This window comes from Palaemon carinicauda, chromosome 15, assembly GCF_036898095.1.
Source record: "Palaemon carinicauda isolate YSFRI2023 chromosome 15, ASM3689809v2, whole genome shotgun sequence".
Taxonomy (NCBI): Eukaryota; Metazoa; Arthropoda; class Malacostraca; order Decapoda; family Palaemonidae; genus Palaemon; species Palaemon carinicauda.
In genome coordinates this window covers 63,734,369-63,760,241 of record NC_090739.1, presented here as the reverse complement: position 1 = coordinate 63,760,241, position 25,873 = coordinate 63,734,369, and the positions used below count along the sequence as shown (strand labels likewise).

The window sequence follows — 25,873 nt, the reverse complement described above, 5'->3', positions numbered from 1 at the left end:
ACCTCTTTGCAACGGCCTTGAACCCCAGTCCCAGACCCCAAGATGCATTCCAACAACGGTGGGACATCGACGTTTACGCCTTTCCCCCATTCTGTCTGATGAGGAGGGTACTCAACAAGGCCAGAACAGCGGTCAATCTTTCAATGACGCTCATAGCTCCGCTATGGCATCACGCAGAATGGTTTCCGGACCTTCTGCAACTCCTAACAGAGCCCCCAAGAGAACTCCCTCCACGACACAATCTACTCAAACAACCACATGCCAATATATTCCACAAACCGTAGCTTCGTTACGACTTCACGCCAGGAGACTATCCAGCATCTCCTCTCTCAGAGAGGATTTTCGTAACAAGTTGCGACTAAGATGTCTGGATACCTGCGAAAGTCATCAGCAGCAGTCTACCAGGCAAAGTGGAAAGTCTTCTGTGGGTGGTGTTGTGGAAGGGTTATCTCTCCTCTCGATGCCACTATTCCAGCAATAGCGGAGTTCCTCGTGTATTTGCATGAAGAAATGCGCCTGTTAGTCTCTGCAGTACAAGGCTATCGCTCGGCCTTAAGTCTCACCTTTAGACTGAAGGGAATGGACATTTCTTCATTGCTAGAACTTTCCTTACTCATACGGAGTTATGAACTGTCCTCAGTCAGAAGTGAGACCTCTCCCATGGAACGTGGTTCGAGTTCTCAGGTGTCTCAAGAGACCTCCCTATGAACCATTACGCCAGGCAACTGATCGCCACCTGACTTGGAAGACGGTGTTCCTGCTAGCTTTGGCTTAAGCCAAACGAGTCAGTGAACTTCATGGTCTCTCATACGACATCACCCATTCATCAAGGGGATGGGGAGAGGTAACGTTCAGCTTCGTCCCTGAGTTTATTGCTAAGACTCAGAACCCGGGAGTAGTGGATCCACGATTCGACTCCTTCCGGATTTCTAGTCTCTGTTCTGTAGCAGATGAACCAGACCATCTCATACTATGCCCAGTAATGAGTTTGAAGCTGTATCTTAAAAGAACAGCCGCAGCCCGTCCCCGTGTGCCTGCACTATTCGTCAGCACAGAAAGGACCAAGAGAAGGGTCACAAAGAATACCATCTCAGCATAGATTCGCAAGGTCACAGACCATGCATTGAATCTAGACCCTCCTCCTTCACATCGCCCCAAAAGCTCATGATGTCGGGCGTAGCTACGTCCCTGGCATTCAAGAGAAACTTCTCAGTGACGCAGGTTCTTCAAGCTGGGGTGTGGAATCGTCAGACTACATTCACATCCCACTACCTGCAAGACGTGACCCACAGGAGACTCTATACGTTCTCTATCGTTCCTATGGTGGCTGCACAACAACTGGTTTAAGACCTCAAGCTCTTTATTGGATAAGTAGCAGAAGGTTGAGGGCATTGTTACCCGGTTTTAGTCTGCGGGAATGAAAAGGTTTGACTAGCTTTTATTTTCTTCATCCTCCCCCTCTCTTGGGGAAAGCAGCATCCTGGGTTCTCTGCACAGCTGACCTCAAACCACTGCAGGTAAACCATGCTCCCTTGTGTACCTAGTATTAAGACTAATACTGTTGCGGAATGTTTCTACAATAGCCTTTTAACTTATGTGGTGCTTTGAGGGTCAGGCCTTCTGATGACAAACAGAATCTCTTTGGTAAAGAAGTCAGTCAGGTTGAGTGGTCATTATATAGGAGAATTAGACAGAGGACATTTGTTTCAACACATTTTCACAAATAGTTAGAGGAAGTGGAGAAAGTGTTACTTAATTTCATGAAAATTTATTTGACTGTGGACCATGTAATGACCACCTCTTATTCTTCATGTAGGTGTTGTATATTACCTTTGATTTGTGAATAATTTGGTTAAAAGGTTTTCTATCAGTTACACATTGGCTTGAAATGGCCTTCCTAGACCAAACAGGGACCACATTTCCCAAACTCATAAATCCAAATCATAATATTGTTTCCTTGTGGTTGCTTATGATTGATTTCTTTTTTTCTGTAAAATATGAAGGGGAATCAGGTATGGTGAAATTCAGAGGATATAACTATTAATTTAATTACCGATGAAGTCTTGATCTGGTTTAAAATGGACAGGAGATTGCATTAATACCTATAATTCAATAGCTAAGTGTTGAATTACATTTTACAAGAAATGCAAGTGCACTGTATAGTATGTGACTTGTAAAGGCAAAATAGTGAACTGTTAGCTCACCATTTTGAATTATAATATGCTGTTTCATATTTAGTGTTCATACTTATGTTGCATATTGTATACTATGTAGAGGGGCTTGAGTGTCCCAATGATGGGCTGGGCAATGGCGGAGGGGTAGTTTATCCACCCTGGCAGGCTCAACCATACCGCTAAGGCCAGTTCTGAGAGACCAGACCAAGACTGGACCCCTAAAGGCCTCCTCCTTTATTTTAAGATAGGCAAAGGCTAGGAGAAGGAAAACTCCAAAATCAAACCAAACAAGACCCCAACGGCGGAGCTTCCCAGCACCGGCGGAAGAGGGCAATGCCTGTCGGGCAGGCAACAAGGCGGGCCTTGACATAACAAGAACCCGGCAGCCCGATGCAACCAACATCGGAGAAGCCGCCTGTCTCATATGTCTTGAGCCGCGGTGAAAATGATGTGGGCCAAGTGTGTGTGCGTGGCCGTTGCAAAGCCACGACCACCCAAAACAATATACCTAGCTACTGGCATTCTGTCGTTTCCTCCACCCTTCTTCATCTCTTTCTCACCATCATCATCATCACCACCACCAGCAAGTCCTGAGGCGACAGCACTGTGGGTGAAGGGGGCAGGCCTGGATAGCTGGAAGCCCTTAGCCCACGACTGCACTCAGGCGGCGAGTCTAAGATTCAGTCGCTCTCTGGTGACGGTGCCGTGACACCAGAGTTCGGCAGCTGGACTCATGACTGGGCTGGCCTATTGAGGACACCGCAGCCCACCCCACATGGGGATGCCCCTAGAAAAGGTGGGGTAAACATCGGACACGGCAAACCCGTCTGGTCAGCTCACCGCGGCTGGCGGACATCCCACTAATGCGGTCGAAATAACAAGAAAAAAATATTAACCTTAGGTGCGTGGAACATCCACACCCTTCAAGACGTGACGAACACCAACCGCCCGGAACGACGTACAGCCCTCGTCTGCAAGGAGCTAGCCCGCTTCAATGTTGATGTGGCGGCTCTTAGCGAGACCAGACTACCCGAAGAGGGCAACATCAGGGAAGCTGGAACAGGCTACACCATCTTCTGGAAAGGCAATGCCCTAGAGGAGCCTCGCATCCACGGTGTCGGCTTCGCCATCCGTTCCCAGCTAGTGCAGCAGCACAACCTCGCTCCCAAGGCCATCAGTGAGCGCCTGATGACTGTCCGCATCCCCATCACGCGGGACAGACATCTCCCCCTGATCTCTGTCTACGCCCCGACTATGACCTCAACCGATGATAACAAAGCTGCCTTCTACACCCAGCTCGACCGCACCATCCAGGCAGTGCCCGCCAATGACAAGCTCGTTGTGCTTGGCGACTTTAATGCCCGAGTAGGCAAAGACCATCGCCTGTGGGAGGGAATCATCGGCCGCCATGGCATTGGAAATTGCAACGCCAATGGCCAACTCCTACTGGGTCTGTGTGCAGAACACCAACTTGTGGTAACCAACACCATCTTCCAGTTACCAAAGCGACAAAAGACCACATGGAGACACCCACGGTCTAAACACTGGCACACCCTGGACTACGTCCTGACCAGAGCCAGAGACCGAGGAGACGTCCGCATCACCCGATCCATGCCCGGAGCGGACGACTGCTGGACGGACCACAGACTCCTCATCTCCTGACTCTCCGTGACGACCCTACGACCACCCAGAAGGGCACCTGACAGCGTACCACACCAACGCTTTGATTGTAGTAAGCTCCGCAACCCACAGGTGGCACAGAACTACAAGGAGGCCTGCGAACAATACCTCGCAGACCCTGTGGGTCAGGCCACTGTCGAGCACCACTGGACCACCCTCAGAAACGCCATGGCCCGTGCCGCGGAGGAAACACTAGGCTTCACCACCAAGAAACGGCAGGATTGGTTTGATGAGAATGATGCTACCATCTCTCTTCTCATTGAAACCAAACGACAAGCACGCCTGACTTTGGAAAACCAACCAACAGCAGCTAACAAATGTGCTCACAAGGTGGCTGAAGCTGGTTGCCAAAGAGGTATCCGTGAAGCCCAGAACACCTGGTGGCAAAGAAAAGCTGCAGAAATACAGAGTTTCGCTGACCAACGTGACCTGCGCAGCTTCTATGCAGCAACAAAAGAAATATTCGGTCCCACACGGTCATCAGTGGGCAGCCTGAAGGACGCGGATGGGGCCACGACCATCACCGACTGCGAGGGCATCCTGGCCAGGTGGAGGTCTCACTTTGAGAACCTCCTCAATGACCAAGCAGACACCCCAGACGATCTCCTGCGAATGACCCCGCAGCATCCCGTCCGTCACTGGATGGCACTACCACCCTCCATCCATGACTTCAACAAGGCCCTGCAGCGCATGAAGCCCGCAAAGCCCCAGGGCCAGACAACATCCCGTTGGAGCTCCTCACTCACGGTGGCCCCGGCTTGAGGAACCGTTTGATGCTCCTTATACTGAAAATATGGGAGACCAAGACCCCCCCCAGTAACTTCCGCGATGCAAACATCACTACCATCTTCAAGAAGGGAGACAGGGAGAACTGTAACAACTACCGGGGAATATCACTACTAAGCATCACGAGTAAGATTTTCGCTCGGATTCTCCTTGACCGAATCCTTATTCTCGCAGAAGACGTCTTGCCAGTCCCAGTGCGGCTTTCGACCTTCCCGCGGGACCATAGACATGATCTTCTGTGCGCGACAACTACAAGAGAAGAGCCTCGAACAACAACAGCCCATAATGTTCATCTTCTGGGATTTGAAAAAGGCCTTCGACAAAGTACCTCGACCTGCCATGTGGGCTGTCCTCAAAAGATATGGCTGCCCACACGATTTTGTCAAGCTGGTGCGTGCCCTCCATGACGGAATGGTTGGGAGAGTCTGCCACCAGAACTCTCTTTCAGACCCATTCCCCATCAACGGCGGCCTGAAGCAGGGCTGTGTTCTGGCCCCGACATGTTTCTCGCTATACACCGCAGCAATGCTCAACGAGATTCCCCCAGACACACCCTCAGTCGACCTACGTTTCCGCATGGATGGAGGCGCTTTCAACCTCGCTAGACTCCGCGCCAGAACCAAGACCACCTTGTGTGCAGTGCGAGAACTGCAGTATGCTGACGACAATGCCACCCCAGGTCAGACGGCAGAGGACCTGCAGTCGTTAGCTGATGCATACAACTCTGCCTACGAATGCTTTGGGATGCAAGTCAACTCAGACAAAACCAAGACCCTCGTCCAACATCCACCAGGACTGATGCTCCCCAACTTCAATACCACAGTGAATGACCAACCGTTAGAACAGGTGGACCAGTTCTCCTACCTAGGGAGCATCCTAACATCAGCTCCCACAAGCAAAAAGGACGTGGAGAACAGGATCAGGGCAGCCCACTCCGCCTTTGGCCGACTCAACCGCCGCGTATTTAACAACCACGCACTGACAATGACCACCAAAATAATGGTGTTCAGGGCAGTAGTCCTCTCAACGCTCCTGTATGCATGTGAAACATGGACGCTATATAGTAACGATCTTAAAAACCTAGAACGCTTCCAACAAATGAAACTGAGGCAGATCTTGAAAATCCCCTGGGAGAGCCACACCACCAACATTGAAGTCTTAGAACGTGCCTCGCTGTCCAGCGTGGAGGCCACCATCATCCACCACCGCCTCCGCTGGATAGGACACGTGCATAGGATGGAGCCATCTAGGCTCCCGAAGAAAATATTCTACGGAGAACTGACCCAGGGCACCAGACCACGAGGAGCCCCGAAAATGCGCTATAAAGATCAACTAAAGCACACCCTGGCTGTAACTGACATCGATCCTTCCTCATGGGAAGAAACAGCCAGGGACAGGAAAACCTGGAGGAGTACAGTACACCATGGCACCGTGGACTTCGAGGAGAGGAGGAGACAAAATGAGGAGGCTAGGAGGAGAAGAAGGAGAGAGCGATTAGAACAGCCCCGCCCACCACCTACCCTCCCTTGTGAACACTGTCCGCGACTCTTCCACCACAGACTAGGACTTACAGCCACATCAGGCATAAGCACCCACCCCATAGATAGGAGGCTGATGGCTAACGACAGAACCCAATACTCAGACACGAGTGGGTGCCGACGACGACGACGACTGTTGCGTCCCCATACCCTGGTAAGGTGGTATTGGGAAAGTCCTGGTTACACAGTTTTTCCTTCTAAAGAAATTGGAATAACTTTACCTCAACGGTCACACTTCTACTGTATATACCTCAACACACAGCTTGCGTAGGCCGCGGACCTTGCGTAGCAAGGTTTTAGCAAAGTGCAGGGACTCCTTATTTTTGAGTACTGACATACTCTGATAAGGAGCCCCCAGGTAAAGCCAAAAGCCACATTGGCAGGGACTTCCACCCTATCTAATGGGTGAGTCACCCCTATTAAATAGCGTGGTTTGTATTCCCGTTACGGAACAAATGACATATTCGTAGATAGTTTGTATTTTTCCTAACTGATTTTTAGATGAGAAGAGCCCTCGTGTGCTAACGGCCTCTTCGCCCATCACGAGCATTAACTCCTATGATAAAGACTTTGCTCTGAGTTTTCCGGTTTCTCTTTGGGTTGAGCTGAAAAGCGATTTTTTTGGGCATTGGCCTATTAAGCATAGATCACCAAAATGAGCCCCTGTAGTCCTCCAATCGTCTGTGCCGTGAGCTTTGATGATGAGCCTCCCAGCAGCGTGCAAGGCTAAAGTGTGCCATCACCAAAGGCGTGAATCGGTAACGCATCACCAACCTGCAGAAGTATGCCACCAAAGTAGGCGTAAACCAGAGGTGCACGAGGGCCCAGAAGAAACAACTTATCAAGAAGTGCATAAATCTCAGAACCATCAACATACAGCAAGAGTTATTGAAACTAGACACCAAGCAGAGAGCAACCAAGAAATGCGCCATCCATGAGCACACAATACATGGGCACTGGCTCCTTTAGTATATGATCAGCTTCACCTTCTACCATAGAAGCAGATAACCCCGCCCCCGCGTGACAGCACCTATTTGGAAGAGAATGCATCTCTAGGTCATGCCTTGCAAAATTCCCTGTAAACGTGCAGCCCCATCGGCCGACCGTCCAGTTCCTTTTCCAAGGGTTTTACGTGATTTGGTGCACACGCAACCCTAAGCACCCATCAGAGTTCCTTTTCCAAGGGTTTTACCTGATTTGGTACACACGCAACCCTAAGCACCCATTAGAGCTTCTTGTCTTTCCTCTGCAAAGCACTGTGGGAAATTTGCACATTACAAACCAAAGGTTGGTGGCTCAGATACATTCAGAATTTATGAGACAGTACAGAGTCTGCCCTATCGACTTTGTTCCTCATTCGGATAGAACGTCTAAACCCAAGCGAGTGGTACCAAAACCGTGTCCAGATCCTGAGTCCCCAGAAAAGATGGCACCATCTCTTTCCATAGGTGATTTTCTTCTTTCCCTCTCTCCCTTTTCCAAAGGGGAAAAAGGTGAAAGAATAGACAGGTGTCACTTACAAGAGACCCCTTGGAGGTTCCACCAAAGTAGTAGACTTGCTTCCTCAAAACCCATTAGGTCCTGCCGGACCATCAACTCTCCGGGACTTGTCAAGTTGAGGCCCTTAGAGTCTACTTAAATGAACCTGAAGAAGAATTATCTTTCCTGAGGGTATTAGGCCTCACCTGGAAATTCAATGTTGGGTGATGCTCCGAAAAACCTCAACAAGGCAAACAACAAGGGGCCTGTTGAGTTGGTGGATTAGGTGGATTTTCCATAGGGGAGAGCCTTGGACATTAGACTTAGTTAGATACCGCCTCCCGTTCACCAACTCTCACTACCGCCAATGAGTTGCTTGTATTCTAACAGCTCTGTCAAAGACCTACTCCTTCAGGAGGATGTCAAAAAGATGTTGGGCAAGAAAGTAATCGAAGAAGTCGATAACTTGTCTCCAAGGTTTTACAGCAACCATTGATATTTTTTTTTGCCAGGAAGCAACACGTTGAGCTACCTTGGTCACGATAAACAAAAAAGACTATTCAGAAGTTAGAACAAGTCTCTGCTACCAAAGACTCCGTGTGAGCAGCTCGATACCCTTTAATTCCCCTTTTGTTTTGTTTTTTTAAATGAAGGAAGTTCTACGTGACAGAGGAAGCCCATCCTTAGACCCTAAGAGGCTTGTACAGCAACCATTAGTTTTTTTGGCCTCAGAGGCCATGAACATGGAGGCAGCAGCAATGTCAGCTTTGCAAACTTCCTCAGACATCTGGCCTCGAGGGACTTGATGTACTGCATTTTAAAATGATGAGTTGGAGGCAGTAGCAAACAAGTGGGAAAAGGTGAATCAATCTCCCTTCCTCAGGAGAGCTGTCACCTTCAAGCAGCCTCCTACATTGATTGCTAAATGTAAGAACTCGCCTCCAAGGCAGCTGCCAACAAGAGTGAGACAAAGTGACCGAATCACCTCCTTATACGAGATCGAATGAACAGGGGCAGCCCTTTCTATGCAAACAACCTTATGGCAGGAGAGGACCATGCTTCATGTGGCAATTCCTCATGTAACTACCTGTGGGGGATGCCTGTTGAGTTGGTGGATTAGGTGGATTTTCCATAGGGGAGAGCCTTGGACATTAGACTTAGTTAGATACCGCCTCCCGTTCACCAACTCTCACTACCGCCAATGAGTTGCTTGTATTCTAACAGCTCTGTCAAAGACCTACTCCTTCAGGAGGATGTCAAAAAGATGTTGGGCAAGAAAGCAATCGAAGAAGTCGATAACTTGTCTCCAAGGTTTTACAGCAACCTATTTCTAGTACAGAAGCTGTCAGGAGATTCGAAACTAGTCATCCACCTGTCCCATATGAACAACTTTGTTCTGCAAAGTTCAAGATGGGTGGTCCAAACACAGTTCTCCAGACAATAAGATGGAATGACTTCTTACTGTCTATTGAGAAAGTCTTTCAAGATTTTCGGTGATCAATCTATTCTGAAGAAGTGTTTTAATTCTTTCATTCTACCTTGTTTTGAGTATTGTTCTCCTGTCTGGTCTTCAGCTGCTGATTCTCATCTTAATTTGTTGGACAGAAACTTACGGTCTATTAAATTTCTTATTCCTGATCTAGATATTAATCTCTGGCACCGTCGTTCAATTAGTTCATTATGCATGTTACATAAGATTTTTCACAACTCTGACCATCCTTTACATTCAGATCTCCCTGGACAATTCTATCCTGTTCGTAATACTAGGCAGGCAGTTAATTCTAATAGCCAGGCCTTCTCCATCACGAGGCTCAATACTACGCAGTACTCTAGAAGTTTTATTCCAGCTGTGACCAAGTTGTGGAATGATCTTCCTAATCGGGTGGTTGAATCAGTAGAACTTCAAAAGTTCAAAGTTGGAGCAAATGCTTTTTTGTTGACCAGGCGGACATAGTCTTTTTATAGTTTATTTATGACATATTTGTTTTTGATCTTGTTGATAGTTTATTATATGACATGTCTGTTTTGACGTTGTTTCTTATTTTAGAATGATTTATTGTTAATTTATTCTCTTCATTTATTTATTTCCTTATTTCCTTTCCTCACTGGGCTATTTTTCCCTGTTGGAGCCCCTGGGCTTATAGCATCCTGCTTTTCCAACTAGGGTTGTAGCTTGGATAGTAATAATAATAATAATAATAATAGATCTACAGGATGCTTATTTCTAAATTCCAGTCTATTGGAACCAAAGAAATACCTTTAGTTCATACTGAGAACAAGAAGATTCCAGTTTAGAGTTCTCGAACTGTCCACAGCCCCTCGTGTTCACAATGGTATCAGCCTGAGCAAACAGGATGGAAATAAGACTTCTCCAATTCTGTATCTCGACGATTAGCCTCTGCTGGCGAAGTCAGCGTCCCAGCTTCTTCTCCACAAGGAGCTTCCTGTGTTTTGTCAGGATCTGGGGATCCGGATAAATTTTGAGAAGTCTTTTCTTGCCCCATGTCTCCTTGGGGATGAGAATAGACAGTCTAGGCCAGTCTTCCCATCACAAGACAGGCTACAGAGGTTGAAGAAAGTCGCAACACCTTTCTTGTCACACGAGTCCCTCACAGCCAGACAGTGGCAAATACTGCTTGGACATCTGTCTTCCTTAAAATGTCTGGTCCTGCACAGAAGGCTCCTGCTTGCAGGTTTTTCTCTGTTTATTCTTTCTCAGATGCATCCAGAGAGGGATGGGGGAGCTCACATTTTAAAGCACTCCACTTCAGGTCTATGGACAGAAGTAGTAGACCAAAAATCTCAAAGAAACTTGTTGGAGCTGAAGGTGGAATACCTGGCTTTGATCCACTTCCTACACTTAGTAAGGGGTTACTCAGTAGTGTTGATGAGGCACCACCACTGTAGTGGCTTATGTCAACAAGAAAGGGGGCTCAATCTCAGAAAATCCTCTGCCAGTTGGCAGTAAAGATGTACTTACGGTCAGCGGACAGTGCAGTTAACCTCTCGGCCCATTTCCTTCCAGGAAAACTAAACGTTATCACAGCCAACCTTTAGTCGCCGCTGTCAGATTGCTCTTTGAATCCTCTAGTGAAAGGGGAACTCCTGACTATGCAGGGTTTGCCAATGATAAATATGTTTGCTACTCACCTAAACAACAAACAAGGTCTATTGCTCACCAGTGCTGGACCAAGTAGCAGCACTAGAAGATGCATTCGAACATTCATGAGATGGTTTTGATATCTACGAGCCATTGTGACACCTAATCTCCATATGACTCAGGTAGCTTAGAAATGGCCACATGCGGATTAGTACCCAGACTTTTTCGATCTCCTAAAGGAAGTTCCGAGGGAGCTCCCAGCTGTTTCTTCGTGGCTGGAGGTTATCTAGCATCTCAGAGAGAGGATTTTTGCATCCAACTGCAAAGAACCTCTGGATACCTCCATAAGTCTTCTACAACAATCTACCAAGCAAAGTAGGTACTCTTCTATGATTGGTGTTTTAGTAGGAACACTTCTCCACTCAAAGCCTCTATTCCACTAGTTGCAGATTTTCTTGTGTACCTGTGGGATAAGAAACTCCTCTCGGTGTAAAGGCTTTGAGCTACGTTTTCAGACTAAAATGATTAGGAAAATCAGACCTCCAACCTGGAATGTGACCAGGGTCCTTGGATCACTCGGGAAGATGCCATACAAAACACTGAGGTGAGCCCTCAGACAGGGACCTCATCATTAAAATTGTATTTTTGCTAGCCTTAGCTTCGACCAAACATGTGGGACCGCTACACAGTCTATCGTACTTGGTATCACATTCTATGAGGTGGAAGCATATCTCGTTCTCAGTCATTTGAATTTATAGCAAAAAAACCAGAACCCATCAATCAGTGACTAGGTTCGATTTCTTTTCAGTTTCATCACGAAAGGAGGCAACCAAAAATCCTCATAGCCTGCTTCTGTGTCCTGTGAGGGCAGTGAGGATCTACATAAAGTACACGAGATCATGCAGGTTCCACTTACAGAATCTCTTTGTAAGTACGAGGAAATTTTTGTCTTCAAGTAAATTTCAATACAGTAGAAGTCCACTCTTTGAAGGAGGAGCATTATGAACATCAAGGGAGTTTGAGACCATCCATAATGTAAGGGACAAAAGAAGAGGATTAAGTTGATCCCCTGTCAATCAAAGAGCAAGAGAGTATCTCTGCTAGTCTTGAGATTTGACATCATAAAATCTTTGCTGCATGTATTTGTCAGTCAACATTTGCTTTTATATGGTACAAAGGGATCCTTGTCCAAAGAGGACATGGAAGAAGCATAACAAGACTTGTAGGCAATGTAACTTAAAGATCTCAAGTTTGAATGGTTAGGAAAAATACAAATTACTTTTACAATCATAAATTTTTCAAGTAATTTATATTTTTCTTGCATAGTGTATACAACCCTGAGACCTTTAATGGACTATGACTTCAACAACACTGGAAACAGCCAAGGAATTTTACCTTTAATCTAGTCACACAGCGTCAACCCCTTCTGATATCAATGAGTGAGATAACTAATCCGGGGTCCAAGGGCTATCGTGCCCCTGGTCAGGTCCAGGGCCCAAAGCACTGCTGGTAGTCGTAGCAACCCCCTCCCCCTGAAGAAAAAAAAATTACTTTAAGGTTTTTTAGGGGAATTTGGAAGCTTCTGGTGGCATTATTTTCTAAAAATTCACTAGATGCAACAGATATAATGAAGAAATTAATCCATATACAGTGGTACCTCTACATACGAATTTAATCCGTTCCACAACCGACTTCGGATGTAGAAACGAATTTTCCCATAAGAATACATTGAAATAGGATTGATCCGTGGTTGAGCCCAAAAACCTATGATAACTCCTTAATAAATTACTACATATAATTACACATGACAATATGCACTCTAAATTAGATAATTTAAAAAGAATAGTTATCAAGAAATAATAAATAAGAAACGGGTTTTTAGCGTCACTTTACCTTAGAAAGTCCAGCGCAGGTGTTGGTCTTGCTACGCAGAGAGGAGACGGACGGGCAGCGAGGAGGTAGAGAGGTTGACTACGATAAACGTACAATACCGTAACTTATTCTAACTTACACTAAGTGAGCTTTAACCTAACTTAGCTTATTTATTTTTTTTATTTTTATATTTTATATTTTTTTTACATTTTCTTTTTTTCTTTTTGATGATTAATTTTAATCACTTTCACTCTACACTTAAAATTGATTGAATTTTTTTCTCTTCAATCTTTGCTGTTTTCTTTGTTTCACTTTCTTTCGCTTCACTCTTTGCCGTTTTCTTTGAACCACTTCCTTCCTCTTCATCACGAGTTCGCTTCCTAGTTTTTTAAAGAAGCTATGGATAGAAAGTTGCTTGGTACAGCTTTTCAGAATGTTTCGAAAATAAGTTAGGGAAGCATCATCAAACTGCGCACCTACACGACAAACCTGCAATTTCTTTGGATGGTATTTGTCGATGAAGTTAACCACGTCTTGATATTTTCCTAACACCTCTTTTATTTGCGCCGAACCTAACACATGTTCTACCTCCTCCATCCCTTCCTTGTCATCACTCAAGTGCTCAGACATAGCATGGAGTTCCTTGAGCTCCTCTGTAGTAAGTTTGTTGTGATGTTCGGCGACGAGTTCCAAGATGTCATCTGCGTCATTCATGCTTTTCAATAATTCCTTGCTTTACTTCTAAAGAAAGCATTTCCTTCTTCCTTTTCTCACCACTACCACTACCACTTGCGAAACTAAGCCTTTTAGGACTCATGATTTACGTAAAATACCGTAAAAGGATGAACGTAAAAAATCACAATTAAAACACAGTTAATAGCAGAACGCACAGGGCACAACCACACGAAGCCGACGAGAACAGAGGAATATCCCAAGCCACGCTAATTGAGGGTCCCTCTGAGGTAGAAATGCTGCCTTCTATCAGCGGAAATAAAAAATACATCCGGCGCTATGAGTACCATCTACGTGCACGGGTATTGTTTACTTCAGGTGTCAAAAAAAATTCGGGTGTAGAGTAGGAACGTGTTCGAATTGTACTTCGCGTGTCGAAAAATTCGGATACAACCGATACGACGAAAATTGCTTACTTCGTGTGTCGAAATAAAATTCGGGTGTAGAGTCGAAAAATTGCTCAAATTTTACTTCGGATGTTGGAAAATTTGGATGTAGATACGTTCGTATGTAGAGGTTCCACTGTATCTGGTTAAGGTGATCATTTTTTTATTTTCTCCAATAATTTCTTCCTTTGTGTAATATGTCCTCTACATGTTTTTGGGGTAGAGTTTAATGAGGAAATAATTGTAGTTCTTGGTACAGGAATGCTCATGATAATTTTCACCATATTCACATAGAAAATAATCCATAAATCAAATTTCAAAATAAATCACATTTCAAAATTCCTGTTCTAGTATATGTAATATGCAATATAAATTACAGCACCAACTGCTCGACTAAGACACTTGTTCCCTGTCAACGTTGTCCTTTTGGTTAATCAAATCAAAGCAACTATTCTAAATTTCCATTGTTAAATACACAGTTCCCAAATGTCCCGTCGTGTCTTAAAAATTTTTTCTATTTTTGTCAAGGTATGAGATTTTGGTAATTACGCTTGAGTGCGTGACATAAGGCTAAAATGCGTGTCTCACACAGGATGCATAACAATTATGTAGTCGGGAAAAATACGGATTACTTTGAATTGTTCCTACAAGTAACACAAACCATCGACCTTTAATAGGAGACTCCCCCATAACCAATCTGGTTGGTTAACTAACCTAGGAATTATCAATGTAATTTTGTCCTGCTGAGGAGCAAAAACCATGACTCCTGTCAACCTCCTAACTACCTGAGCATGAAGATGTTCCTCTAGGTTCCTACAAGAGAACTGGTAAGCAGTCAATGGTGAATCTATATCCTTGGTGATGTGAAGTATGAATATATGAGTATTATATGAAAAATGAGTGTGCATCCTCCCCCTTGACTAGAAAGATGGGATAGATACTTCAATATAATTGTAATGAAAAGTTACTTTAGTGTAAATTCCCTGAATTTAGAGTCCAATCCAGTTACATAACGTCACAAACTGCTGGATCCTGAGGAAAGATAAAACAGCCAGTCATTCTTACCTTTCATTCCTAGACTTACGTTGTGACTCTTATCTTAAACAAGATGTTTCTTCCCTCTGTTTAGGAACTATGTTAGAGGACTTAACTTTACGGTGAAGATCTTTGTATTCTCGTCCATCATAAGAACAATGAGTGGGAGGCAGTGCAAAGGATCAGGAGGAGTCATAATTGCACCTGTGGTAGGAATCTCTACTCTCGTAAGAATGAGAGAGAATAGCAGGGATGCCCTTTCAGAGCTTGATCCATGTAAAGAAAAATATGATTCAGGGGAAATCCACTTGAAACACCTCCTATGAGGAGCATGTCTATGGTGCCCTCCTGACGGTAGAACACTGTGTGGAGGGTGTTACCACCCGAGGAAAAGGGGGCAAGGTTTCCAGTCCCCTATTTCTATCCTGTTTCTGAAAAGAAGTAAAAGATGTTGTTCTATCCGTAGCCTGAGTGCCGCTATTAACTCTCTCATAAGCTTTAGGATCATTAGATAAGTTCAAAATATTAATATGTGCTGACCTAGGCCAAATATTAGGATTAGGATTGTTTCGTCTCACAGACGGATTAGGTTCCAAACAAGACTGGGGTCATGAGGTAGAGGCTATTTGATGATCAACTTAAGTTGACAGGAGCATATGATCAATGCTAACACCTGCATGTTTACATGCTTAGGAGGGCTGCATGATCATATCGTATATCCTGCAGGTGAGACAAAATGGCATCACGCTCTGAGATGGCACTGCATTCTGTGATATAATCGGACAAACATAGCGGAGCATTTCGACACGTCTGATTGTACACGTATATGCCGAGATATAGTAATACGAGCAGTCGAAACACGAGGAGTCAACAAGTTAATAGATACGGTGATAACTTTCCCCTTCCTAAAATTATGTTTGGAAGGGATGACACGATTGTATATTGATAGATCGGCCAACCCTGTCTCTGGCATGGACACACCTGAGGATGTCTGAATGACCTCATAAAAAGATAAGGGGGAATTCTGGGACCTACCCAGAGAATTCAAGCTGGACTCTTATATACAAGTTGGGGTAAAGTAGGAACCTTCCAATAGGGATGAATCGATACGCGTGGAAACAGCAGTTTCAACTTGTTTACAAAGAGTTCTTGATCGAGAACGAAGTTAAAACTTACCACTTTTATAGGAGATACTGTACCTCCAAAAGTGATTAGTCAACTTGCACTGGAAATCTGAAATAAAAGGCTCATCACAAAGTAACTAGTGGGAGGTATACTGTAAGCTCTGTATACTGTACTCGGGGTACCGTAAGTCCAAGGGCCCAAGACAAAGGGTCATTTTTAGGTAGTGATTCGTGATCGCTAAGCCCTAAAGGCGATAACACATAAGTCTATCTAATCTATAGTGCAAGAAAATCAAGGTCGTCATCCTTGGTTACCGGAGTCACAGAGGAGAATCAGGCTGGGGAATTTCATGCATCATAGGAAGGGGTTTACACTAATTATTTTTCGAGGAAGAAAACGAGAAAGGGGATCTATCCCTCTTGGCTCGTTTCTTACAAGCGAGATATTTCTCCCACTGGGAGGCAAGCCAATTCCTACAAAACTCTTGGGGATTCATAAAAACACAACTTAACACAGCAGTTCAGGCAAAGGGGAGGTTGATCCGCCTCATGAAGGTACCACAAGGGAGGCCTTCACAGGTGGGGGCAAATCTGCATAACACTAGCAACACCACTTGTAATATAAATCACTGAAAGGGTAATCCAATATGGAGTCATCGTGATCGTAGAATAGAGAGGGAGATCTGTCTCATTGCCACAAGGAGAAGAGTGACTCGGCCCCACAGTAGCTTGTGAGTGCTGCCCTTCCCAGCCTTGGAGTTGCCTAGTAACCTATTATATAGTTACCAGTAAGGCTTGTTTTTCGTCTTCTGGTTGTAGAAAATCAAATTAGGAGTAAACCCCATATAAATGACCAGGAAGTTTATATCTGCATAGGAACAAACTTGGAATAGGCACAGTTAAAGAAAAGATCAAGAGTACTGTACATCTATAATCATGGCAATCAGAAATCATTTCCCTAGTCACAAAAGAATTATGGCCTTTATTTCCTTTTAAATTTGTCAACCAAAAGTCTTTGCTATCTTTTCTATCTTATGCTCCATAAGATAGAAAAGATAGCAAAGACTTTTGGTTGCCCAAAAGATGAAGAAAGTTTTTCTTTGTTGCCTGTATGATGTTTATTCATTCATTAAATACAGGCTCACAAGCTTAAGCAGTACTCTCATTTGCTGCCAAAGACCTATTTAAATTTTAGCCATAAAGTAATAAAATATTAAAATAAATTATATCAAGTAACTACTGTATCCTCATAGAAAAACAAAAACAACTAGCTTGAGGGTACAGTATTTCAAATTACATGAATTGTCAATGGAAAGCCAGGTTGCATAAGGTCCATCAACAAACAATACTGAACGTTATAAAATCTACTACAATAACGCTTCACTTACCTTTCACCAAGAATGTACAGGATTGAGTATAGGGTGGGGCACTTGTTGCTTATTTTATGCTTGATTTTCTTGCCCTTTAATATTGTTCTCCATATACAGCGTAACTATACTGTATTTAATTGCAACTTAAGACATCATGTCACTGTATTGATTTTAACAGTTTCACACAATAATAGCCTAAACAAAATTAAACTTGAAATTATTCATGCTACCCAGATCTGGGATAAATCAGGAGGATCTGAAGGTCCATGACATTCGTTCCTGTATGTCCTGGTTTCAGTAAATAGTAACCATTATTTAAGAGGTTAAAATAAGTATAGGAGTCATTATTTTGTAGATATTTGTTTGGATTCAAGTCTTGCTGTTTAGCTTCCTGTAGCTGAGATCTGAAAATGAAAAAATATTTTCACTAGAGTCAAATCAATATAAAAATAAACTATTATGGAGTTTAAGTTTTCTATTGTACTTCAAAAAGCTAAATGAAATTTATGACTATACAATATCAGGTATCTAAATATTGTACACTCTATTGTACACGAAAAACCTCTTTATCCATTGTCCTTAATTTCTGAACCACACTATGGTTGTATAATTCCAAAGATAATGGGCGATATAAACTCTACAGATGGTTTTCCCACACCCAAATATTCACTCAAGAAATGTAATTGTACTTTGAATGTAATATTCACTACAACATTGAATGTACTTTGATATAATAATGGTAGGGACAAATGAGCGTTAAGAGCATGATAGAAGACAGATTCGAGTTTAACATATATTAACCCTTTTACCCCCGGGGTATTTGGAAATTTCCAACCCTTAACCCCCAGGGGGTTATTTTTTTCCCAGCACATTTTGCAGTATATTTTCTTTAAATTGCTCTAACAGCCTCAATTTTTGTCATAGAGAGGTCAGGTTGGTCTCATTCTCTTGGAAAATGCCTGAATTTTCTGAAAAAATTATCAAAAAGTATGAAAAACTAATTTTTATAGCATTTTTTTGCAAGGACGTACCGGTACGTCCATGGGGGTAAAGGGATGGCTTTTGTGAAACGTACCAGTACGTCCTTTGGGGGTAAAAGAGTTAATAACACTATAGGTAAGAAGATTTTTCATTTTTTGCATGAAGATTAATTAACAAGCCACCAAAATTTTAGGTTAACATCCTTCATGGGAAATCTAAGAAGTTATGATAACAACAAATGCCTACAGTACACACACACACACACACACACACACACACACACACATAAACACACTCACTCACTCACTCACTCACTCACTCACTCACTCTGTGTTTTTTTGGATACTTTCCATGGCAAAAGGAAATTATACAAAGAGATGGAATACACTTTAGTGAAGAAGGCAAGATAGTAAACAGAAATCAACTTAATCTCAGCCTGTACAATTACTTAAGACACAATAGACCAAGAACAAACTAGACCCTTAAAAAATACTCAAACTACAATCAGAGGAAATTTGGTAGAAAACTTGGATAATGCAGATAAAAGTAAAACTAAAACACTAGTAAATCAGAGAAACTAGCAAAGCCACAGGCGAAGAGAAAAAAAAAGTTAAAAAATTTCCTCAGAGTGGCACAATTCAATGATCAGTAAGTCAGAAACAAAATTGAAAACTTCAGGGCAATGATAGCTAGTGGGGAGCTAGATGTCATAGGCCTTACCGAGACCTATATTAAAAAAAAAAAAAACCAAAGGATTTTATTGGAGAATACGAAATCCCAGGTTTCAAGCTTTACAAGAAGGATCACCTTACCAAAAAAAAGTGGAGGGGTAATGCTCTACGTTAAAAATCACTTAAACCCTTATAAATTAAATTAGAAACCAAATGGGAAGTGACAGGTGCAAACGTCAACACCATAGGAAAAACATGTCCATACTAGTAAAATACAGACCACCACATCAAACACAAGAACAGAACAAAGAGCTGTATAGACAACTTGGACAAGAAGATAACAATAAGCTAGCAGTCCTAATGGGAGACTTGAATGCAGCAGTAAACTGGGACTCTAAGAATTCTACATCAAACACAGAGGAACATAGACTACTAAAATTTGTCAACAAAGAATTCCTTCATCAGTGGGTCGATACACCAACCAGGGGAAATAACATACTAGATATTGTGCTAACAACAGAAAAAAATTAGTATTCAGTGTTTCAGTAGGCAAAGATATTGGCAAAAGTGACCACAGAATAGTTAAGTTTCAGGTAAATATTCCTCATCTAAAAGAAAGGAATATTATAAAAAAGCTAGACTGCAGACATAGTAACTGGATAAAACTGAAGGAATACACCAAGAATTTAGAATACAACGAAACAGGGAACATCCATATACAATTACTTTTGTAGAAATATATAACGAAAAAAAGGGGCAAATGTATACTGCGTAGAAAAATTTTATCAAATGGAACTCCACAACCCAAGTGGTTCAACAGAGAAATAGCCAATGCAATAAGAAGTAGAGAGAGCAAACATAAGTCAATAGGTCCACATGAAATTTCAAAGCACAAGAAGTCAATAAGTAGATAAACTAGTTAGAAAGGCAAAGATCAATGAAGAGAAAAAGAGTGGCTTCAGCTAGTAAAGGAAACCAAAAAGAATTTTTTGCATATGTAAACAGTAGAAAACCAATCAAAAACAACATTAGCCCATTACGAGACTTGGAGGGTAATCTTATAACAAATGATTTGGAAAAAGCTGAACTGATGAATGCATATTTCACAACTATTCACTAGGGAAGAATCAGCGACCCTTCCCGAACCAGTTATCAAATATGATAGACTACAACCATCAACTACAATGGATGACGTCAAAAAGAAAATAAAAGGACACAGTAAGTCTAAGGCACCAGGTCCAAATGATACTCATCCAAGAGAGATTATAGAACTAGAAGAGATAACCCCAACACTTTTACAAAATGTTCCGAAAGACAGCCAACGAAAGAAAGGCACCACAAAGATGGAAACTAGGGAATGTTCTTCCAATCTACAAAAGAGGCCAAAAGGAGAACCTGGCAACTACAGGTTATATCAGTGAGGTAATTCTGTGAAAGTGAAGGGTCATATCAGCGGGATAATATCGTGAAAGTGAATACAGTATAGGTTGACGATGGACTGCGCAGATTTGATCAGCTGTTTTGAATGTAAACAATGAATGAGATTATAATTTGCTATGTTTTCAATTATAAATAGGATACTAAAATGTGAATATTACATGCATTATTATTGGATACAGTTAAGTGAAACACCAGTTTAATCAAAATCCGGTTTATTTCAAATATAGCTGTAATTTTTTACCACAGTAAATGGATATACACTGTACAGAAAGAGCTAGGACCAGCTGGGTGTAGAGATAGGTAGTGGCGCGCAGCGCTCCCAGTGTAAAGGAGCGCAGGCTATTTGAAATCATCGCCAAGCTCGAATTTCTTCACAATTTTCATAAGAATTTTTCTTTAATAGGTATTGCATTGTTCTTAGCCATCCCAATGCTGTTGCCAACTATTAGAAATCCAATTCTTAATGTTGGGTAAACAATCATCACAAAGAATTTCTTTTTTTCTCCTTGGCCGCGAAAATACAAAACCCCAAAGCAAGAAACCACAATTAACGAGGCCCGACTGTAGCATGAAATTTAGAAGTAGTTTATTTAGTGCTATAGATGATTTAGTAGTTTATTAAAAATATAAATAAACAGAAAATGCTAAAGAAGAAGAGTGGCACGCAGCGCTCCCAGTGTAAAGGAGCGCAGGCTATTTGAAATCATCGCCAAGCTTGAATTTTATCACGATTTTTATGAGGATTTTTCTTTAATAAGTATTGCATTGTTTTTGGCCATCCCAATGCTGTTGCCAACTATTAGAAATAAAATTCTTAACATTGGGTAAACAATCATCAGAAAGAATTTTTTTTCCTTCACCTTGGCCGCAAAAAACCGAAACCACAATTAACCAGGCCCGACTGCAGAATGAAATTTAGAAGTAGTTTACTTAGTTTATTTAGTTTATTAAAAATATAAATGAACAGAAAATGCTAAAGAAGAAGACTGGGAGAAACATTTCAGTTTTTGGGGCAGCATTCCTTTTATTGTACTTGAAACATGACTTAGCAGTCTATTCTACATAGTGTTCATGTAATGCCACAGGGTATGAAAATATTGTCATGAGCTCCAAAATTAACGTCGGCAATTAAGTGTATTTTCAGCTTATATTCTATTCATAACGGTATCATTATTTCAACAGGGAATAGGTAATTTGCAGTTATGAGTCAGTGGATAAGAATAATTTTAAGTATTTACATCGTCTCAAAAGTGATAAATAGCAGAGTAAAATATATGACAAATTACTTCAAAAAAGATAAATTCTAATAATCACACAAATGTTAATACCAACTCCTCTTAAGATGCTGGAAACCCCTTTAAACAGTATAAAACCTACAGTACCTGAAGCCTGGAGATGTGGAGACCCAATACGTAAAAGCACCCGCTGCATCAGTTGGGCCATCAATACCATCTGTACCACCAGAAAGGAATAAAATTTCCCCAGTAAACCTAGACTCTTTCATTGCCTGAAATATAGTTGAGAGTATGTACACATTTTGGTATGAACTGGGGAGAAAGGTTAAAAGGGGTTCACCTTTAAAAATATATATTTCCGCATTTCAAATATCCTAATCAGAGGAATGGCAAAAAGAGTTATTCTGGTTCTTTTATCTATTCCAAGTATAAGAAAAAAAAAAATAAAGAAAGGGGAAGATAACCGTTGCAAACATCTAATAAAAAAAATTCACTTAAATGAAAAAGAAAAGTACAAACTAACTAACTGCACTCTGAATCTGATTTTGACTATTCAACAGTTTTACTAAAATTTCTACCAATTACTAAAATCAATATTCTAAGGCAACTTTTCCAATGAGGAAGAAAACAGAATACTCTAAGGTAGCATTGTTACTCTTAGCCACTTGCTAAGCTATTTGTACAACACATGGTAACATAAAAATCACCTTGACCTTAATGAGTACCTTTTTTATTTGAAATCATAAACCTCATATTATATACACTTTATTATCCACGAAATAAATTAGTGTGAACATAAATCTAAAATCCTTCCACTATCACCTATAAACAAATGCATTTCAAGTATAGTCACTTACCTTTTCCATATGAATACTGAAAGATAGCACCATCTCTTGATTTCTTCCTCCAAGTCCCGTCCCATGGACATGAACTGTCGTTTCACCACCAAAGATAAAACAAACAGGAGATTTATCTTTGGAAACCTTTTCCAATAAATCTATAACTCTAATTCTTTCTTTACTACAAATGGACAAATTGGTAAATAGTGTCTCTCTCAGCACGTCAGTATTACCACTACCACATATAACACTTGTTACTGCTTCAGCAAGTTCTGACATTTTCTCTCCAATAACAGAAGCTTCACCCTGAAGACATGATGAAAGAATCATTGAACATTTTTTATCTTTGGTTACTTCCATCAATGATGAAGCAACAGCTGTTAGTGCTGTCTCATTACTACCAATCAGAACATTTGTAACATGAGGAAACTCTTGACTGCAAGCAGTGACATTCTCTATACTAGCTTTTGTGTGATCAGGAATCAACACATTGTACTTCTTTAAAACATTCAAAGCAGCTCCGACTGGATCTTTATTAACTACAGTTGGTCCACTAGCTATCATATCAAGAGGACTGTTAATAACATCAGACAAAATCAGAGATACGGTCTGTGCCTTTGTCATTGCTGCTAGTTTCCCTCCCTTCACAGCAGATAAAGCTTTCCTTACAGTGTTCAGTTCAATTATGTCAGCTCCCGCTCTACTAAGTGATTTCACAACATCTTGTTTTTCTGCCAGTGTTGTGGGTGGAAGGGGATAAGGTAATAATGCTGAACCCCCACCTGATATAAGAACAATCAGCAGGTCTTCCTCACTAAGGTTTTGTACCAAGGAACAAATTTTTTCAGCCGATTTAAAGGCATTTCCATCTGGAATATTGTTTTTGGCACCTTCTAAAATTTCAATAACAGAGTCACTTGCTGGTAACAGATGAGACCTATTAGAAAAGGTATTTTGTATTCCAAAAGGCACGCTTAAAATTCCACCCTTCAAGTGAGAGGATGAGTCTGAATCTTTTAGTAAATCCTCCAATGGACGAACCATTCCCATCACAGCTTTGCCAAACCCCACGATGTAAACATTGTGATGAAGTTCATGCTTTTTGTTGTTAATAATCAATATTTCATTTTCTCTTTTTACAAACTTTTTTATGAGCTCTTGTGGTTGCACAGAAATTATACCTTCAGAAAATGCTGTTCTTATTCTTGCAAAATTCTCACACAAGCTGGTCCCAAAAAGCTTAGCAGCCATGGCATAGTATTCTCCAAGGTCAACAACTTCACAAAAACGGACTTACTGGCTGTTAAAAAAAATAAAAAAAAAAAATAACATCAGTATCAAGAATCTTAAAATATCACAAATTTAATTTTAAAAATACTCTAATATGATATTTTAATTATAAAATAAATTTTTGAATATACTTACCCAGTGAATATATAATAGCTGCAACTCTGTTGCTCGACAGACACATACATAAAAAACTCGCGAGCGATCGCTATGCAGGTTGCGGGTGTGCCCACCAGCGCCAACTGTCGGCCAGATGCCACTCTTGGATGTAAACAAAACCTTCAATTTCTTCTCATCCCACTGCGTCTCTATTGGGGAGGAAGGGAGGGTCGTTTAATTTATATATTCACCGGGTAAGTATATTCAAAAATTTATTTTATAATTAAAATATCATTTTTAAATATTTAACTTAGCCGGTGAATATATAATAGCTGATTCACACCCAAGGAGGTGGGTAGAGACCAGAGTTAAATATGTTTACATCGTATAAGCTAAGAGTTTTTTCATTTTGACAGTTATCAATATAACAAAACCAAAATAAATAGGTACCTGGTAAGGAAGTCGACTTAGACGATTACTCTGCCTTGTAAGTCTGTCTTCCTTACGGAGCCCAGCGATCCTCTTAGGATGCTGACAGACTCCCAGGAGCTGAAGTATCAAGGGCTGCAACCCATACAACAGGACCTCATCAAACCCCTAATCTGGGGGCTCTCAAGAAATGACTTTGACCACCCGCCAAATCAACCAGGATGCGAAAGGCTTCTTAGCCTTCCGAACAACCCATAAAAACAACATTAAAAACATTTCAAGAGACAGATTAAAAGGATATGGAATTAGGGAATTGTAGTGGTTGAGCCCTCACCCACTACTGCACTCGCTGCTACGAATGGTCCCAGTGTGTAGCAGTTCTCGTAAAGAGTCTGGACATCTTTCAAGTAAAATGACGCGAACACTGACTTGCTTCTCCAATAGGTTGCGTCCATGATACTTTGCAGAGATCTATTTTGCTTAAAGACCACGGAAGTTGCTACAGCTCTAACCTCGTGCGTCTTAACCTTAAGCAAAGATCGGTCTTCCTCACTCAAGTGTGAATGAGCTTCTCGTATTAACAATCTGATAAAATATGACAAAGCATTCTTTGACATAGGCAAGGATGGTTTCTTAACCGAACACGATAACGCTTCAGATTGGCCTCGTAAAGGTTTAGTACGAGTTAAATAGAACTTAAGAGCTCTAACAGGGCATAATACTCTTTCTAGTTCATTGCCTACGATCTCCGATAAGCTAGGAATATCGAAAGATTTAGGCCAAGGACGAGAAGGTAGCTCATTCTTGGCTAGGAAACCAAGCTGCAGAGAACAAGTAGCTTTTTCTGACGAAAACCCGATGTTCTTGCTGAAGGCATGAAGCTCACTGACTCTTTTAGCCGAGGCCAAGCATACCAGGAAAAGTCTTAAGAGTGAGATCTTTCAGGGAGGCTGAATGTAAAGGCTCAAACCTGTCTGACATGAGGAATCTTAGGACCACGTCTAAATTCCACCCAGGTGTAGCCAAACGACATTCCTTAGAGGTCTCAAAAGACTTAAGGAGGTCTTGCAGATCTTTATTGTTGGAAAGATCTAAGCCTCTATGCCGGAAGACCGAGGCCAACATGCTTCTGTAGCCCTTGATCGTAGGAGCTGAAAGGGAGCGAACTTTTCTCAGGTATAAGAGAAAATCAGCTATTTGGGCTACAGAGGTACTGGACGAGGATACGGAAACTGACTTGCACCAGTCTCGGAAGACTTCCCACTTCGATTGGTAAACTCTAATGGTAGACGCTCTCCTCGCTCTAGCAATCGCACTGGCTGCCTCCTTCGAAAAGCCTCTAGCTCTCGAGAGTCTTTCGATAGTCTGAAGGCAGTCAGACGAAGAGCGTGGAGGCTTTGGTGTACCTTCTTTACGTGTGGCTGACGTAAAAGGTCTACTCTTAGAGGAAGACTTCTGGGAACGTCTACCAGCCATCGAAGTACCTCGGTGAACCATTCTCTCGCGGGCCAGAGGGGAGCAACTAACGTCAACCTTGTCCCTTCGTGAGAGGCGAATTTCTGCAGTACCTTGTTGACAATCTTGAATGGTGGGAATGCGTAAAGATCTAGGTGTGA

The 25,873-nt window shown here is 42.0% G+C and overlaps 1 protein-coding gene across 4 annotated transcripts in view; it reads right to left on the bottom strand.

Annotated features, from left to right (window-relative positions):
- LOC137654645 (glycerate kinase) overlaps positions 1-25,873 on the bottom strand; it is a 94,838-nt gene that overhangs the window by 27,136 nt on the left and 41,829 nt on the right. For 2 of the 4 annotated variants that reach the window (XM_068388464.1, XM_068388465.1), the window contains exons 2-4: positions 22,461-23,742; positions 21,751-21,875; positions 12,868-17,680 (exon numbers count right to left, since the gene is read on the bottom strand). In XM_068388464.1, the coding sequence (XP_068244565.1) occupies positions 17,503-17,680; positions 21,751-21,875; positions 22,461-23,693 (1,536 nt within the window). In that variant the 5' untranslated portion in view covers positions 23,694-23,742 and the 3' untranslated portion in view covers positions 12,868-17,502. Of the gene's footprint in view, positions 1-12,867; positions 17,681-21,750; positions 21,876-22,460; positions 23,743-25,873 lie in introns of those variants that run through there. The other 2 variants (XR_011046671.1, XM_068388463.1) reach the window with 2 other exon arrangements.